Source organism: Ricinus communis, chromosome 5, assembly GCF_019578655.1.
Source record: "Ricinus communis isolate WT05 ecotype wild-type chromosome 5, ASM1957865v1, whole genome shotgun sequence".
Taxonomy (NCBI): Eukaryota; Viridiplantae; Streptophyta; class Magnoliopsida; order Malpighiales; family Euphorbiaceae; genus Ricinus; species Ricinus communis.
This window is the reverse complement of record NC_063260.1, coordinates 20,799,314-20,818,248: the sequence shown is the minus strand read 5'-3', so window position 1 is coordinate 20,818,248 and position 18,935 is coordinate 20,799,314. Positions and strand designations below refer to the sequence as shown.

Sequence of the window (18,935 nt, the reverse complement as noted above, 5' to 3'; positions counted from 1 at the left end):
TCAGAGTTCAGAATTTCTTCTCTACAGTTCTAATATGAGAAACAACCCTTTTCCTAAAAGTTATTTTATTTTTATAAAAACAAAAGTACTTTAAATTATTTAGTATATTTTGATTGAAGTTAATGGAATCTCACCAACTTAAAAAAAAAAAAAAAAAGAGTGAAAAAGCATGACACAAGTTTAGGATACCTTATTATTTGTAGACAAATTGAATTAAATACTAAATATGTGACATTTATTTGTTAGGTGTTGTAATAGTTAATTTATTTATTACCATTAATCATTTATAATTAAAAATCAATTAATGCAAATGCAACAGATAATAACTAATATTCTATATCACTATTTTATTTGTACATAACATAATAAATTAAATCTATTTAAAGATTTTTCATATTATCGTTATACCATTGTTGTTGTAGTTTTCACATTGATAGATGCATTTTGTTCTCCTTACAGCTTGATATTATTTTTTGATGAAATTTATTATTTGTTCCGGTTTAACAGAAAGGTAAAGATTTATATATGCTTTGAGGTTGAGTTCCTGTGATTATGTATTTAATATGATAACTTACCACTAAATTAATTAGTTTGGGGAAAAGCAATACCTATAGTTAGTCACTATATGTTTGGAGCTGTGAATAAGATTTTATATGAAATAAGTGCAAAAATAAATTAAGTGATATATAAGTTAAGATTAATTAATTGAATTTGTGTAAGTGAGATTCTAAACTTGTATAGATGGCTATTGATATAGTTTAACTCAGAATTCTAAGGCCTATGGGGTTTTTTGCAAAGTATCAGAAACACTATAATTTTAGTCTTAAAAAGATAAAAGGAATACATATTTAAATAGTGATAACCGATTAAGGTTCAGTTTCATTTAAAATAAGTATATGAAATATGAATAAAATTCAGATCAAATATTGAATAAGTCTACGTATCCATATAAGTGGAGAAAATTAAAACTTAGCATACGCTGATAAATTCTAATAATTTAAATATGACTACTCATACAATTTAGCCCATCAAACTCAATGCCCATAAAATTTATAAGCTGCAATGCTTCTACAAATAGTTATAAGTTGGATTAATAATTTGTTTGTTCATTTGGATCATGGAGGAGGTATTTGGTTCATAGAAGATCGACCAGCTTTGACCGGGAACATTGCACCTTTGCCAACACTAATGGAAGGACAAAAGAGCTTTTACAAGGAATAAAAATTGGCATGGGATCATTAAAAAGGACTCTTGCAATTTGGGTTTAGCGTAAGTGACAATATAGGCCGTCTCCCCTTGAAAAATTAAAACTGTGAGCTAGTTAGCGATGTGTTCATACTACTTTTTTTATTTATTTTCTTTTATGGGTGGAATTGTGTTCATACTATAGGAGTAGAGAAGAGAAGATTAGATGTTTCTGTTTCTCCTTCCTTCCTATTTTTAAGTTCAGAAACATTCCCAGCTAAATTATTGTAAAATTTGAATATCAATTTTGGTGACTAGGGCGATATTTTTCCTCCCAGTAAGTCCTTATTTTCCATAATAGTTTTTTTTTAATAATTATTATATTGAATTAAGAAGAAACTTTGTTGTATGATATAATAATTGGAGTATCATTAACTAAAATGAGGGTATATATATATATATATATATATATATATATATATATATATATATATATATGTATATGAGGGTAGTGGCATGAGCCGCAAGAAAAATGATTCATAAGTTGTCGGCCGTAAATAAAGGTGTGTTAAAAATGACTTGATTGAACTTGCGAGACATATCATGGGTCATATTCAACTCAACATCAAGAAATTTACGATCGTGTGCACATAGTGATCAGCATTATCATGTTTTTCCCATATGGATATATGTTGTTATTTGTACATATCATCTGTCTGTATATTTCTTCTAAATCTACCCACATGCTTCAATACTTTAATTACCTCTATTGTCTCTGCTACTTCTAGGAATATTACAGATATTTCTCCTATTCAGAAGTTTAAACATAAATAACCGTACCACGGAGCCTTAACCCATTAGCTTTTTCTTTTCTTTTTCCTGTTTTTTTTTTTTTTTTTTTTTTGTTATCCAGGAATTCATGAAATGGATTCAACAAAATAAGCGTTAAAACTTATATGTGATCGTCTTTGGAATCAAAAGTTTTATTTAGGATTGAATAATAATAGAAATGTTGGGATATAAAGAGCAAAGATGAATGAGGTAGGGCTCAGCAGCTCCTGTACAAGCTTGGTCATTTTTTGATGTACTACCTATCTTTTTTCGTCTTGGTTTGCGATATTGCTCCACATTAATTGTTGTCTGCGAGTTAGGAAGCAATTACTAAGACAGGATTGACCTCGGGTTTTGTCTCGTACACATGCCACATTTAAATCATTGTTTACAAAAATGCTACATTTTAAATCTAATGTCTTTTTATACTTGGAAAGTTTTTAGATGTTCTAAGGTAATATTCCTGTCTATTCATTAAAACCGCTAAGTGATGGATTGATATTTAACTATTTTAAATAATTAAATATATTTCAATTATTTAATATTAAAATATAAAATATTTTATAAATATATATCATTATTTTATTTATTATCATAATTTATTTAAATTTTCTAAAGTTTATTATTCTGAGTTGATTTCATAATTGAAATTGAATTGATTCATTATACGTCTCTCATTTACATTTATGTAAATAAACGAAGGGCAAGCTTTTCACATAATATTACAATTTCAGAAAGACAAGTTCCCAATCTATGACTTCTAGGTCGGTGAAAAGTTTAGGTGGGAATTAAAATCGAAATAGGATTCTCCTATTTTATAAAATAACATATTCTGCTTCTTTCTCTTCTCATTCTCGTCAAAATTAAGTCAAATTAAAAAATTATAAGATAAGATAACTTTTTTAATATGAGATTTAAGATTATAAATGAAATATATACAATAATAAATAAATTAAAAAAATTAATTATATTTTCAATTTCTTATTCAACCAAACAATTCAAAAAATTTATTCTATTCCTTCGATTCTAATACCGATTTTTATTGTAATTTTGGATTCTAAACTAAAAGAGCCTTGTTAAGTTGAAGAATATTAAATTTGCTTTAGAAAGAGAGAGAGAAGCAAACATCTTTCCATTTACATAATTTGACAAATCTTGTGTCCTAAAAATATTCTTTTTTCAATTTATGTGAATGATCAGTATATACTTTTTTATGAAGAAAGTATGTTGACATGCTTACTTATAAAATCCATCCTATTATATATGTCATAATGTAAGAAAATTTAGATTGAGTTGTGTCTGTATATATATAGTACTCGACCACCATCGAGCTCAAATAGCCCACACCTTCTGTCGGAACTCCAACAAACGATAGAAATGACGGCCACACTCAATATATCTAATCTGACCAATGCCTTTGTCTCTGCAATTATTTTAGATTTTGTACCATCTGTTTTAAATCTTAACATGCTAAGAAGAAACACCCGACATATTTTCTTTAAAGTACTTCATCTCTCGTGACTTATCTTATCTGATCAACCTCTTCAATCACTAGTATATATCAATCTAGTCTAGGTTGGCAGCAGATCGAATGCTATCCAGTACCCAATCCGATTTTAACAGGCTCTGACCCGAGTCGACTCCGTTACATAAGCTAGAAATAGCATCTTATTTTTGTCAAAGTCTTTACGTACATTTATGTGCTCCTGAAATAAATATATGAGCTTTATGGATTGGAATATTCTTCTTATTTTGTCTATAATTTTAAAGTTTTATAAGACTATATCATTAGAAGGATTGAGGTATTAAATAAGTTCAGCAATGGGTAGAGCATATTTTGCGGATACCTGCCCACTATCATTTCTAGTCTAGTCCAGTCATGTCTGTCCAAAATCTCTCAATCCCATTTAGTTAGGGAAGCAAGCTCCACAGATTTTGATTTTTGTACAAACCTAAAACTCATTTTAGGTCTAGCATATAGTACTATAAGTGTCATGTTGGGTCAGTTGGGTGGTGTGGATTTTAGGCCGAAATTAATGTGAAGTTTCATGTGGAGGACCCCCCTAAATGAGGCAGTTAGATAATGGCTTAAAACAAGAACCCACGAAGACAAATTCCTTGCACGTACAATTTATACGTTATCTGCATGTGTTATCTTGTTTAGATAATTTTGTCGATTGGTATGGTTCATATGAAAAATTTGACGTTCAATTTTGCCTGTAAATGTTTATATCCATACCCTTTTAATTGGAGACAGCGATAAAACATAGGAACAACAAAATCCTTAGAAGATTATTAGATATAAAAACTTATCCAACCATGCTCCCAAATCCACAGTCAACTAGCAGTAAAGTGGGCTTCAGTCTTGTATATACGGCTATACGCGTGTACTTCTTTCATGTTATATGTCTTCTTCTCCAAGGATAAAACTCTGTCTATCTTAATAAGAGTTGAAAGAGACAACACTAGTAAGGTCCGAATCCTAGTATATTTCCAATTATAATTAATAAAATAATTAAAAACAAAATAAAATATAAAACCTAACATGAAATAACAGCCTTATATAAAATAAATTATTCACGAGTTCAGGGAAATTTATATTTTATTAAATTATATCACTTAATTCTGATATTATTTCATTTCTTTTTAAATGTGATTGCTATGTGTGCCTTTTTTTTAAGTTGAAAGAACTGTTATTTTCTTTACCCACAAAAAAAAAAAAAAAAAGAAGGAACTGTTATCTAGCAACTGTATGCCTTCCAAATATGAAATATACTAATCTAAATTAATTAAATTTTTACATTTCTGAACTATTCAACTAGTATTGATAGTTGAAAAGATCTGAAAAGTAGAGATAGACAAGTCTAGAAACAGCTAGATCTGTTAATGCGCGCAGTAGTGATGCCACAGTTGATGAGCATTAAATTGGTAGTAGAAAGTATTTTATTAGACATTGCAACTATGCAAGAGTGATGATGATTCAAAGAATTCAGAATTGGTAGTTGGTTGACACAGTCCAAGGGAGAGGTACTTTTGTGCATTATATCTAACCATTCTTCTTGTGACACAGGAATTATAATTACCAGGAGCATCCATAAAGTTTGTGTTCCCTCTACAGCTCTACTTGTTTGTTGATGCGATTCTGTCTTGTTCATTAGGTAATGGATCCATCTCTTAATCATTCTATATATATATATAGCAGGTGAAAAAATAAGTAAGAAACGGAAAATAATTGAGTGCAAGTGCAGTTTCCACTTTAAATTTGAGTTCGGGCAAGGGAGGCAAAATCTCGAAATTTGGCCTGAAGTAATAGAAAGAAGAGACCAAACAGATCACCGTCCGAAGACAAATAATTCATTTCCTCTTGCCTGTAAGTAATAATATCTAATGAAAAGGTTTTAGGTAGCCTTTAAGATCCTTAAAACTCGCCAATAAAAAAGAAAAAGAAAAGTCAACTTTCATTCACTAACAACAACAGTGTCCACCTAAAATAAATAAATACCCACACGTCAAATCATCAAAGACAAGAAGTTTCCATGGCAGCAGCCTTATTATAGCCTCCGTTCTTATAAAAATAAAAGATGCAAAAAAAGAAAAAGGATATAGGAATAACAATGGAGATAATATCCCACTGGCTTGGACAGTTTGTTATTGGTTGATAGCTACTTCGAATTCGAATTTCCTTTTTCCTTTTTTCTTTACTAAACCTTTTGTTAAAAGAAGAAAAAGAAATAATAAGAAAATAATATTAATGGTGGCGCATAAGCAAAGGGATGGTGACATGGACGGTTGTAGTTTTCAAAAAGGAAATCTTTGCTGGCTGGTCTCTTACATATAGCTGTCTAAAGAACATGAATTAGTAATAATTTAGAACATATAGTAGTCGTAGAAAACTAATATTTTTTAAAAAATGGAAATTGTTTTAAAAGAAAAAAGACTTTCTTCAAAAAAAAAAAGAATAAAAAGTCAAGAATTTTATGAAGTATATATAAACCTTTTTTTGACATTCTTGAGAAATAATTAGGTTACTTAGCATTGGTTCATGATATGGACTCATCAAACACAACACAATCAAACTTTATGTGACTATGTATGTACTCATATTGGGTGTCACTCTCATTTTGAACTTTGAATTTTCAAGTCTCTTTCGGCTGCTAAGTTCATTGAATTCCTAAAGGTATATTAAATCAATCTATTCATATGTGTTTTATTCGTACAATTGTTATCTTTTATAGTATACAGAGAGGAGAACTATGGGGTATTCTAAATATAGAGGAGAAAATTGGAGGAAAATAGTACATTGGGCCACACAGAGGATGTGAATGGAATTTAATTAAATTTCAATATATTTTTATTTAACATTATATTTAGCTACTTTAAATTTAAAACAGATGTTAAAACAATTCGATTGATATACTATAGAAAGGTGTGATCATAATACTCAATTTCTAGTTTCTTTAACAAAGAAAATAAATCAAAAAAATCACCTACGTTGATGAAAGAAAATAAGAGCCGTCATTATTATCCCTCTAAAAGACTAACTTTCCTAAAAGAAAGAGAGGAAGAAAAGGATATACTTTTTAGCATAATGCGAGAATTTTCCTAAAGATAAAAAGGAGTCACCTGTCGCTTTTCAAGTGGGTACAGTAGAGTCCAACCGAAGAAAAAGAAATGAGAAAGATGAAGAAATTTAAGAAGAGCTGAAGCAATGAACAATGAAACTGAGACCAGAGTTATTATTATTATTATTATTATTATTATTTGAGAAAGAAGAAAAAAATGAATGGCGAAGGAATCCGACCAATAAACCAATTATTTCAATGATTTGAACCAAAATGGTGGATGGGACTTGAAAGCATAAGGAAAAAGTTGGTAGGGTTTATGTGGTCCTTTTGTTGTTAGGTACACATCAACAAGAATCAAATGTTGGGATTCAATTTGCCTCTAATTTGAGCACTTACATGTGGCCATAATCCTAGTGCTCGATATGCTTGCCTTACTAGTTTCAGTGGGTCTCTTTTTCCTCTCTCTTTCACTTAACTTTTCTCAGAAAATAAAAAAAAAAATAGGAAAAGAAAGAAAAAGACAATTGAAAGTTGAAAGAAATTAAATGGTAACCCAATCTCGTAACTATTTGAGTTGGACTTAATTTTATGGCCCCATAGTATGGCTGCTGCACCCAACCCCATCTTGAAAGGCCCATTGTAACTTTCCCACATTTTTCATGTCCGACTGCTGTTTCACGTCTGCTGTTCAGAAACTGCATTGAAAGACTTAAATATGTAATTGCCAATAGTAATCATTATTGTATTGTTGTACTAGTTTGGTTATGAGCTTTGAAGAATTCATGCCTAAGGACCATCGACTCTCCCACCCCAACTTCCAGGCCTATTAATAGTTCGGCTATGAGCGCTGGAGACTTCATAGCTAAGGTCATGGATCTTGGATTCAACCTAGTCCAGTTACAGTTATAACCCGGCTCATGCCCACGACTAGCATAAAGTATATTTCTATATTACAGATTTTGGCTTGGCTATTACTTTCCCCTGACATTTTCTGTTAGGCTTTATTTGTTTTATAATAAATTAACCATATATTTTATTTTAATTTACAAATAAATAATGTTATCTAATTTTTATTTATATAATTTTTTTAAAATATTCTAATATCTAATAATAGTATTTTCTAATAACAGTATTAAAAAATTTAAACATGAACTTATGATTCATTAATTATTTCATGGGCCTTTTTCTTTTATTTCAGCATATCGACTTCTATGGCTGATAAAAAATTGTTGTTTTGAAAATTTATAATTACAGGTTATTAATTAAAATGAGATTTTCTAAAATAACACAATGTAATTTTAAAATTCATACACCTTCAAAAATATACGAGAATTACTTTAATTTACGAAATAATATAAAGATAATTATCATTTTTCATAATTCAATAATAAATTTCATGATTAGAAAAAAACTTAATATCTTTTATAATTTACTAAATTTTTATAAATCATTAAATTTTACAAAAGTAATTATTCTTTTATAATATCATTTATTTTTTTACTACTAATAATACTTACGAAAAATATAAAAAGGATTGTCATTTTTCGTAATTTAGGAATATATTTTATAATTATAAAAAAATTTAGTACTTCCCGTATATTGTCAACTTTTTAGTAAAATATTATATTTTACAAAAATAATTATTTTTTTAGTAATATCATTCATGTTTGCACAATGAGTGACACTTTATATAGTAAAAATAAAATATAAAAAATTTAACAGATTGACAGTCATCTTTATTTATAAAATTTAATAAATAAAATTTAAGCAATTTAAAAATTAATAATGTTTAACATAAAATGAAAGAAAAAAGTTGAAGCAATTTAAAGATTAATGATGTTTAAAATAAAGTAAGTTTGTTTTCAAACAAAATCATGTCAGAAAGCACACCTTTAGTTTTACGAACATAAAGTCAATTTCTACCAATATCCCCAAACAAGAGAGTAGAAAATATCAGGAGGGGTCGCGACCCAACTAGAAGGTAAGTATTGTTTTAGAGTGTCGCTCTATTTGCTTCCCTAAAAACAAAAACAAAATCATAGTACGAGAAGTTGCCCAAACACTGTAATTTATATTCCTAGCAAAGCTAGCTGCCATCGACAGAGCCATAGCTTCAGCTATGATGTGGGTGAGGAGGTCTGGATAATCTTGGATATGCTGTCAATAAGTCTTCCTTCCCAATCTCTATAAACGAATGCTAAACCAGTTTGTGTTGCTTTTGGGATCCCGGGCAGCGTCAGAATTAATCTTATAGAAGCCATAGGGGGGAGGAGACCATCTGCACTGATTCCTTAGAATATGCTGCATCTTTGATGACTTAGCTCTATCCTGGCAGCTTTCCATACTCTTTCAAAAAGTTTGAGGCCCATATGAACTAGCAAATGAGAGCAATTTGCTCTTCAACATCCACACAACCAACCTGATAGAGAAAGGAGGTAGCATCAATCCACCAATCCTTGAAGCTAAAGAAACCCCGAGTGTCAGGCTTACAAGAAGAGTTAGAAGCCAGGCATATTGCTTTTGCATGAGGATAAAAGATTGGGCAAGTAGGAACATGTTAGTAGTGCCTGAAGAACAGTAAGGCGATATGTTTTTAATTACTCTTCACATGAAAGCTCTAAATTTTGAAGGGACACTAATCCACCAGGTGTTCTCAAGAATCCCTCTATAAAAGGAGGCAACATTGAGAGAGGTCAATTGGTCCTTTGGATTATGATAGGCTCCTTTTACTGTTACTAAGCATTGGCCATTATAATGCCAAACCCATCTGTCTTCAATTTCACTAGGCGCAATAACTAACTTTCTCGAGATATATTACATATATGATTTGTTTATTTTCACTTCATAGTACATATATGATTGTTTATCGTTTGTTTATCTTCAATTATCAGTCTATTTAGAGCTTAATCGATTTAATTATTTTATTTATTTACACAACATAATTTTTATTCAAAATAAATAAATAAATTTATTTTAAACTGATCTCATATCTTTTATTATTTATAATAAATAATTATTGTCTTTAAGTTAAAATTAAAATTTAATAATTACAATATTTATTTATTTGTAACATTTAAAATCAGAAAATTATTTAATATAATTTAGATTATATGTCTAATTTAAATTAATTTTTATAAATATTTATAATAGCAAGTATAATAGGGTTTATTAAAATTAATTTTAGCATTTTTAGTTATTATAAACTATTTTTATCAAATTGTTTTATAAAGAATAATATTATAAAATAAGATATATTCAGTATATATTATGCTCAATGATTATTTAACATACTAATGACAATAACTGATAAATTTGATAAACTTCTTATTGCAAGTAATTTTAAATATTAGATTCCTTATATATATATATATATATATATATATAGTGTGTTTTGATACTTTAATATTAAACCATGTAAACAATTTATATTCACTTTTTCCAATATTGTTAATTCAGTAATTATAGTTCATTCATACATTTTGACTCTTTACCAACTTAACTTTTATTGAAGACCAACCATATTAAATTCATTGAATTTAGCAAGAATAATTGAAAAGAGATAAAATAGTGTCGCAATTTAATTTTTTTCTTAATTATAGTCAACTCAGATAAATTTTAGATGATTTGGCGAGTTTAAAAAACTCTATTTTTCACATCTATCCGACAATAATAAATTTGATACGAATTGAACATCATTTGAAATGCAATGTCTAAAACCACTATTGGTCTTAATGAACTTGAATACAAATTATTAATGATGTAATTTTCAAGGTACTAAAGTATCATAAGAAAAACAAAACAAAACCCTTATATCAAAGCTGAACCACAAAATAAAAATGCTGTACTTTTCCCTTGAGATTAGAATTTTATGTTTTCCATGTAAATTGACAATTTACAAACTTATAAGAGAAATTCTTCTCAACTTATAATTATTACTGAATTCTAGTTTTCTAAAGATTTATGTTTATTGCATATTATATTTTAATTAATTCTCTTAAGAAGTTTCTATGTTACGTCATTCAGGTGAGCACTTTGCACTTTAAAGCGATAGCAAGGCCTACGCTTCTCTTTGACTGTATTCCATATCAATTGAGAGCTAAAGGACTTGGGCTTTATTTTTTATCAAATAAAAAGAGCTCAATGTCTGACGGCATCTGAGAATAACAGACAATTTAGTCTGGTCTCTAACGATCACTGCACCAGCAGCTATGTTGACTCCAGCTTGAAAGCAGCATCACAATTGAGCTTGAGGAAACTATTGGGAGGATGGCACCAGTTATGTTGGTTCTGATTTTCATTTTGAGAACTGCTCCTGGGTTGGCCATCCACAGGGTATTCTTTGAATTCTCGCCACTCTCAGCAATCTCTGCAGGGTGCCATATTCTTCCTTCCTTCAAAAAGTTGCCCGTTTCTGCTTTTCCAGATTGTCCAGCATAGGAAGATGATCCTGCTCTTCAGGTCTTCAAGCTCTACTCCTGCAAAAGAAGAAATTATTTGGTTCCACCATATTTTAACTAAGGGGAAGCCCGTGGCACTAGGTTTTGTAGCCTACGGGACTAGCCATCCATACAACCGAAGTTTTAGAGAAAAGGATATGTTCAATGGGCTCTTTCTCCACCAGACAACTAGGACATTCAGATTGGGGAACCAGGTGTCTCTCTTTGATATTTTCCAAGGAGCTAATAGAATTGGTGACAATTTTCCACAAAAATAATTTCAACTCAGGGGAACCTTATAGACCAAAAAAGAACTAGCAGTAGCCCTCACTCCAGAATGACCTGCTCTGGAAGTGGAATTATCTTCTTGGCAGAAAAAAAAAAAAAAAAGCATAGCCAGATTTTATGTGGAAATGGAATCCAAAATTTTGGATCTTGGAGTTTTAATCCTAAACACTGAACCAAGACCTATTTGCTTAGGTTATCAATTGGGAAAGTCAATAAAGTTAAATTTTGGTAGAAGTTGTTCCATTATTCAGAGTTTGTTTATTCAAGGCCCACGAATATAAATGCAACGTACAAGGCATTATCACTTGGTAGACCCTTTGATTTTTATGTTTTTTAATCAATTAAAAGGAAGGTTTCGGGAAATTATATCACTTTTTTAATTTTAATTTTTCAATGTACCTTAATAAATGACTCTTTGTACCATCAACAACGTTGACTAAATTGGTATTTTTTTATTTATTTAAAAGAAAAGGAAATTTTCAAATTACTAAATAAAGATTTAAATAAATTTAGTATATATTATTACAAACTACAAAAGAAATTCAGTATAATATTCAAAGGTGAGAAATGAACTAGTATAATAGGACAACCCTTAACAAATTTCATATAAAAAGAATATTTTATGAATTTTAATAAACCCCACAGAATTCTCAAAATAGAGAACTCTAGAAATTTGTATAAAAGGTAGACTTGTAAATGTGTCATTGTAATAAATGAAGGATGTTTTTCAATATTTTATTTATTTCTCAAATACTCCTTTTCTTTTAAAATAGTTATAAAATACTCTTAAAATCTACTAATTTGATATATTATGAGGTTGTGGATAAAGTTACCAAGTGAGATAACATTTCATTGTCACGAGCTCTCTTTCTGCCTCTGACCATTGCCATCCATCATGCCCTCTTAATACATAGATAATGACATAATTTAGAGTTTTCAGTCAAAGAATCATTCTGAGTATTTTCTTAATTGAATCATGAAAATTTCCAATCGACTGATGGCTTTAACAGTTTGTATTTGCTCATTTAGGAATCATCTTTAAGAAGACAACTAGAGCTATATTCATCTTAATTATTAAATAAAAAATTTATAAATATATATATATATTTTTTACAATTCATTAATTTAGACAAAATTTGATGAATTTTAAAAGACTTTGTTTGAAATGAGGCCTTAGTATATAATATTAAAAAATAAAAATCATAACTAGTATCAAAGTATAATTAGGCCTTAAGTAAGTACTGGCTTTGGATACTGGAAAGATGCCTTACATTAAAGCAATAATACTAACTGTAGATCTACAAGAGCAGAGACACACCTTATATTAAAGCAATAAACAGTGAATCAATTTCTCTCGCCCTTTTCCTTTTTTTAGGAAAACTGTTTATTTATTACGGTAATGACAGCTTGTAAAACAGAAAAAGAGAATCTTTATAATCTTTTTAAGCTCTAATAATTATTTAACATTTTCTGGAAGGAAAAAAGAGAGAGGATCATTTCCGAATTTTAAGCACATGTTCCACTCTCTTCTTCTTCCCTACTGCAGTTGAGTAAGTTAAAAAGTAAATAAAAACGATCCAAATCTCGTCGGCGACAGAAACAGAGAGAAATTCTTTTAAGAGGACCTCTCTGTTTCTTTCTTTAATATCTTATCATCTAACAATGGCCGATGAACCTTCGGTTACTCGCTGGTCTTTTCAGGTACCATTGCTTTTCTGTTTGGCTCGTTTATATTTATTTATTCATTGAGCTAAATTGAATTAGCTCTTTTTTTTTCTTTTTTTTTTTACTTTTAGAATTCCGAATCTCCAAAAATTAGGCATTTTATTGGTTAAAAAACGAAGATCACTATGTTTCACTTTGCTCGTAAGAAATGTCGCTTGCATGTTTGCTGATTTCTTCTTTAGAGTAAAAAAAAAAAAAAAAAAAAAGGAAAATTGCGCGAGTGATTGCGGTCAGTTTATATATAAGTATGCATGTCAGTTTTGAAGGTACTAATGTGTGTTTTTAGGATTTTAAACTATTTTACGATGCCAAGTTTGGGAGAAAGAAAATGTCAGAGACGCAAAACGGTGTCGCAGGCCCAGCTGTCGCTAATGGAATTGGGAATTCTTCTACTTCAAATGCTACATCTAATGGAAATGGTCATGTGAAGAACACATCTGATATGGCCATTTATGAGCAATACAGAAATCAGGTATTCTGATTGATTGATTATTTATTTCTGTTTAGTGTTATTTTATGCCATTCTTTTTTCGAGCTTATTAAGGAGCTGATCTGGATGATTTGTTGTCTTTGTTGGTTTCAGGATAGGAGCTCTAATCACTCGAATGGAGTTTTGCCTAATGGAATTGATGATAGACCGTATGGTTCTGTTTTCCATTACTTTTTGGGTGATTTGACTTTCACAAAGTTTATGAATTTTAAAGCAATTTTTTACTGATGCTGAGCTATAATGCTAGCTGTTTTAAACTGGTCACAAGAGACAAAAGCATGATTCTATGAATTATGCATTAATTTGTGCTCATGGTTGTTCTAGTATAGCATCATGATTTTAAGGATTGTGAGCATTGAACTGTGTCCTTAGCATATTGCATTTCTGTTTTTGCATTCGGAAGAACTGATTAGTTGCTTTGTGCTTTACAGCTATCCTGACTTTTTGTGTTTACTATTCCAGGCAGAAGTCTTTGCTCCCTGCCTTCGATTCTGCTGAAACTCGTGCTTTAGCAGAGGGTTTATGCAGGTACTTGACAATTTAAATGACTTCACACACAATGATATAGCTATTGCTATTGTTGCATCAAATAGCAGTTAAATTACTTGTAACTTTGAAACTTTACAGACTTATAAATAACTGATGTGCTGTGCAATTCCTCTTCCATAGGGACATCGTCCGTGGTAACCCTGATGTCAAGTGGGAAAGTATTAAAGGGTTAGAGAATGCAAAACGGTTACTGAAAGAAGCAGTCGTGATGCCGATAAAATATCCCAAGTATGTGTTGTCGGCCCAGACCGTAAAACACTTCCATTTTGTTTTACTGTATTTCTGTATAATCACCTGAGATATTGCACTAGAGTTCTAATTATTTGCTCGCAGTTGAGCTGATCTTTCCCCATTTCTAGGTACTTTACTGGTCTTCTATCACCATGGAAAGGCATTCTTCTTTTTGGCCCTCCAGGGACAGGAAAGGTATATGAACTTAGTATTTATAACTTTCAATGATACGTTATTTCTTTTTCTTCTTTTTGTTTTATATGATTTTCCATTTTCGTAGATAGAGTTGTTATAGAGTACTTAATTTTTTCTTATGTCCTTTTTATACGAAGCCTCCTCAAAATAGTTTCTTATGTTTGTTTATCAAGTGATCAAATTTCCAATAACTTTGAAGTTTAATTGCCTGCGTACAAGAGTGTGGTCAGTTGCGCTATACAAATAGTTTGATAGGAGTTGTACTGATATTGATGTAACAAAGGGCTCTTTGATACAACTATAGTTAATAGCTAGGACTTTTCAGGAAGAGACTATTTTCATTGAGGTCCTTGTCTCCAAGAGTTGCTGTATTGACGTAGAAATAAGCATGCATGTGCACCTTTTGCTAGCCTATGCCTGGTCTCTTACTTTAAAAAATGATTTTCATGGCACTTCAAATAATATTAAGAAAAAGAATAACAGGTGATTATTTACTAGGTTGAAGTTAAATCAAAAACAAGATCCAAAGTCTCACGCTTAGGAAATAGTCATCCATATGGAAACTTTGAGTGTCATCCAAGGTAAGTGTTTTAGGCTTCCCATCATATGTACTTAAATACTGTCCGTGACATTATTTATTGTCAACAAGCTAAAATGTCTCTCTTCCATTTTTACACAACTCTAGAATTAGAAAACTGCTTACAATATCAAACAAACTTCCTGTTTTATGCTTATGAGTTTTGTGTAACTTTTCTTTCTGGTGATGTCATGACTGCTATAAAATTTGCTGTTTTCATGTTTCAGACAATGCTTGCGAAGGCTGTCGCTACAGAATGCAAAACCACCTTTTTCAATATTTCAGCATCTTCTGTTGTTAGCAAGTGGCGTGGTATGTTATAGGCTGTCAGCTTTTGATGCCATGTAATTTGTTCTTTCTGTCCATTGATGTTTGTGTAAAGATGCAAAACATATGTCTCTTAAAAGGAGCAAAGAGAGAAGAAGCGAAAAGTTATGTGTCCAAATTCTTGTTGACCTGTCATAAAGAAAAATATTTAACGAGGGACATTAGATTCAATGGCATTTTATGAATGTGTACTAGGTTTAATGAAGCTCCTAATACAAGGAAGTAGTTGGATCATCAATATATGTTATTTGGTAGGTAGTGTATGAGGTTATAATGCTTCTTACAGATTAGCAAAGTAATTTATTTATTATTTTAACCCACTATCTCTATTATGATGGTGATACGTAAGTTTGTTCATCTTATACTATAACAATCTTTAAATCCTATGCATCATAGGTTGACTCGATACTTATAGGGCTAAACTTCATGAAAATGGGATATACATTTTTCTTCTCTCTTTGGGTGGACAATTTCTTGTCATACACCATTTAATATTTATCTAATATTAAAGCTTAATTAACGTTGCAGGTGATTCAGAGAAGTTAATAAAGGTGTTGTTTGAGCTTGCTAGGCACCATGCACCATCAACTATATTTATTGATGAAATTGATGCAATTATTAGTCAACGGGGTGAAGGTCGCAGTGAGCATGAAGCAAGTAGGCGTTTGAAAACTGAGCTACTCATACAGGTGATGTTTGTTTCTTTAAAGTGTGCTTTTTTGTTGTTTCTTTTTGTTTTCTGCATAGTTAGTTGCATAACAGTATACAGGTCAATGGTATGTTCTCTGTGCATGATTTTACTTGTTTATGCTTTTATTTATCCTCAAAGTGGATTCAAACATATGTAAAGTATGATCGAGTTTCATTCTGGAAACATGCTACAATATATCCCAAATTGCTTATGGAAGTCTTCTCTTGAAACATAAAAACATTTGTCTGGCCAGAGCCCTGTTGTACAGTCACCAATTTCTCTTTTCCCTCTTGAGTCTACTCCTTTCAAAGAATAGTAGATACCGACAAAAGAAATGAAGATGCATCTAATCTTTCTATCAACTACTCATGTTCTGATTCCAATTGCCAACGCTGATGGCTGAAGCTCTTTGAGCTGGTTTGTGTCTTTCAGCAGCATCCCTATAATTGTGCTACTATGTAAATCATATGTGCTTCTGGTTTTCATACCAATTGATATCATCGGGTGCAGCAATAGACTATTTCAGCACTTTCAGATAGCTGTATTTTATACCATCTATCTCAAATTTTGAATGCCATTTTATATGTTGACTTGGAAATAAAACCATTTTTAAATTTAGACTTTTAGTCTGTTTTCTCAATAACTAATCGCTTGGATTAGATTGCAGATGGATGGTTTGACACGGACGGAGGAGCTTGTTTTTGTTTTGGCAGCAACAAATCTCCCCTGGGAGTTAGATGCAGCCATGCTCCGGCGTTTGGAGAAGCGAGTATCCTTTGATATAATTCTTGAATAATTGCAAAGCAAAATAGTAGAAATGATCAGATGCATTCTTTTTTTTTTTTGGATGACAAGCTGCTTAAATCAGTATGAAGTGCTCACCAAGGCCATCATTTATAATACCATGGGTATATGCACCTTCAATATAGAGTTGGCACAGCCTTACCCTAAGGCATACACTGCTTTATAATATTAAGTGGGTATTTGAAATATCTGCATTACTTGTAAAACAGAGAAAAGCCTTGGGATTTCTGTGCAGCCTTTGTAATTATGACATAAGGCATCAAGCTGGGCTTTTGGAGTCTTACCTTTTACCTCTTGTTTGTTCTCATTGTTATTCATCCACTTAACATATTTGCTTGATGGAACTGCCTCAATAAGCAAATTCTATAAACAATCTGGTGGTTTACTAGTCAGAGTTTTCCTTTAACTATAAAATTTAAGATTCTTGTTCCTCTTCCAGAACCAGAAGCGAGAAGAGCGATGTACGAGGAGCTCCTGCCACCCCAGCCTGATGAGGATAAGCTTCCTTATGACTTATTGGTGGAAAGGACAGAAGGTTTTTCAGGTTCAGATATTCGATTACTGTGTAAAGAAGCTGCTATGCAGCCACTGAGACGATTGATGGCGCTTCTTGAAGACAGACAGGAAGTAGTGCCTGATGACGGTAATTTATTTCCAGGCTTACATATATAAATTCTTAATGAAGTTGAAGTTGCATTTAGTAAATGAAGAACAGATTACATGATCATTCTCAACTTTCTACTTCTACAATAGGAAATAAGTTAATGCAAAAAATAGAGGGTCAGATTCTGAAAGAAAAGGAGCACATATTGTGAGGAAAAAGTATCTTGTGATATTTTCATGCTTATTGCTTTACATGCACACTATTACTGCATTGTTGTTAGCCTTCATTCATTTTTTGCAGATGGAGAACATTTTATTTATTTCTTATTTTGCCTACACCATATCCATTCACAATTTAATTCCTTGTAAATTTTTTTTTTCTCATCACTGAAGATCTTATTGTTGGCCTACAGAGTTGCCAAAAGTGGGGCCAATCACACCAGAGGACATAGAGACAGCTTTGAAGAACACTAGGCCGTCTGCTCATCTCCATGCCCACCGTTATGAGAAGTTTAATGCTGATTATGGTAGCCAGATACTCCAATGAAGGCGCACAATGCTAGGTCGCACAATGCTATGTAATGTTTCAAGTTTATCATTTTGTTAATTTCTCTAAATTTTCTATGCAATGATTCAAGTTTATATTGTCAGATAATGATGTTAATTGTTGTTATTTTTCATAACCGAGTCTAGATTAGTGTGCGAGGAACCAATGGTTTGCTTTGGACTCGAGCATGCTTGATATTTTGCATCTTTTGAAGTCTTTAGGACCATATGCAGAAGGAGAGCACAGTTTCTGATATCCTCCTCAGATTGCCCTAATGTCATTGCAGCCCCTGAAAGAGGGGTGGTTGTCTTTGGGTAATCAGGTCGTTCACTGTGAGGTTACTTATTACTGGATGTGCGAATTCATGCCGCAAAACAAAGAGTACCGTTTCAATGTTTGTTTAAAAGAACAGGAGTATTGTTCCTCTGTTGTCCAAATCTGCATCCCTGTACTTCTGTATTATTATTTTTCTAGTGCCTCCAAGGCTCACAAGAAATTGTCCTTTCCCATTCCATGTTATCGGCATATATTACACTTTGCAGCATCAACTAAATCTGGATTGACATAGCTTAATAATATACTAACCGGGAAAGAGCAAACATGGATCATTAGTACTAATTAGCCGAAAAAAGGCGGCCACGTTTCATGTTTAACAACCCCATAATGTAATCATGAACAGAAGTGAATGGTGAATTTGAAGTTTGATGTCAACATTTCACCGCAAAAATGATCTGTTATCGCTTCCTTCGAGGTGCAAAACTAAATCAGCAAAACGGCCAAGGACTGTTTTGTCCTTGGTTAACTTGCCTCGTAAAAAGCTTAGATAAAATATTATTGGTTTTTTCCCATTTCTTACTTGGAATTGTAATAGATTGCATTTACGTGATGTGT

The 18,935-nt window shown here is 31.4% G+C and overlaps 1 protein-coding gene across 6 annotated transcripts; it reads left to right on the top strand.

Annotated features, from left to right (window-relative positions):
• The first annotated feature begins 12,742 nt into the window (after positions 1–12,742).
• LOC8264111 (katanin p60 ATPase-containing subunit A-like 2) lies at positions 12,743–18,563 on the top strand. Of its 6 annotated transcripts, none has more exons than XM_048374103.1 (12): positions 12,744–13,006; positions 13,317–13,502; positions 13,614–13,669; positions 13,983–14,048; positions 14,190–14,297; positions 14,429–14,495; positions 15,300–15,384; positions 15,928–16,088; positions 16,758–16,859; positions 17,315–17,537; positions 17,911–18,060; positions 18,196–18,563. In XM_048374103.1, the coding sequence occupies exons 1-11, from the start codon at positions 12,968–12,970 to the stop codon at positions 18,042–18,044; spliced, it is 1,227 nt and encodes a 408-aa protein (XP_048230060.1). In that variant the 5' UTR covers positions 12,744–12,967; the 3' UTR covers positions 18,045–18,060; positions 18,196–18,563. The 6 variants fall into 6 exon arrangements, with proteins under 6 accessions (XP_015575026.1, XP_048230060.1, XP_048230059.1 ...); XM_048374102.1 differs by having other exon boundaries at positions 18,191–18,563; XM_015719539.2 differs by having other exon boundaries at positions 17,911–18,075.
• Positions 18,564–18,935: the final 372 nt, after the last annotated feature.

Bases quoted from the DNA above. Each gene is read 5' to 3' on its own strand.
- LOC8264111 (XM_048374103.1), top strand. From the start codon at position 12,968: ATGGCCGATGAACCTTCGGTTACTCGCTGGTCTTTTCAG. The intron at 13,670-13,982 runs GTATGGTTCTGT...TTACTATTCCAG, and splicing joins AATGGAATTGATGATAGACC to GCAGAAGTCTTTGCTCCCTG. The intron at 16,089-16,757 runs GTGATGTTTGTT...ATTAGATTGCAG, and splicing joins AAACTGAGCTACTCATACAG to ATGGATGGTTTGACACGGAC.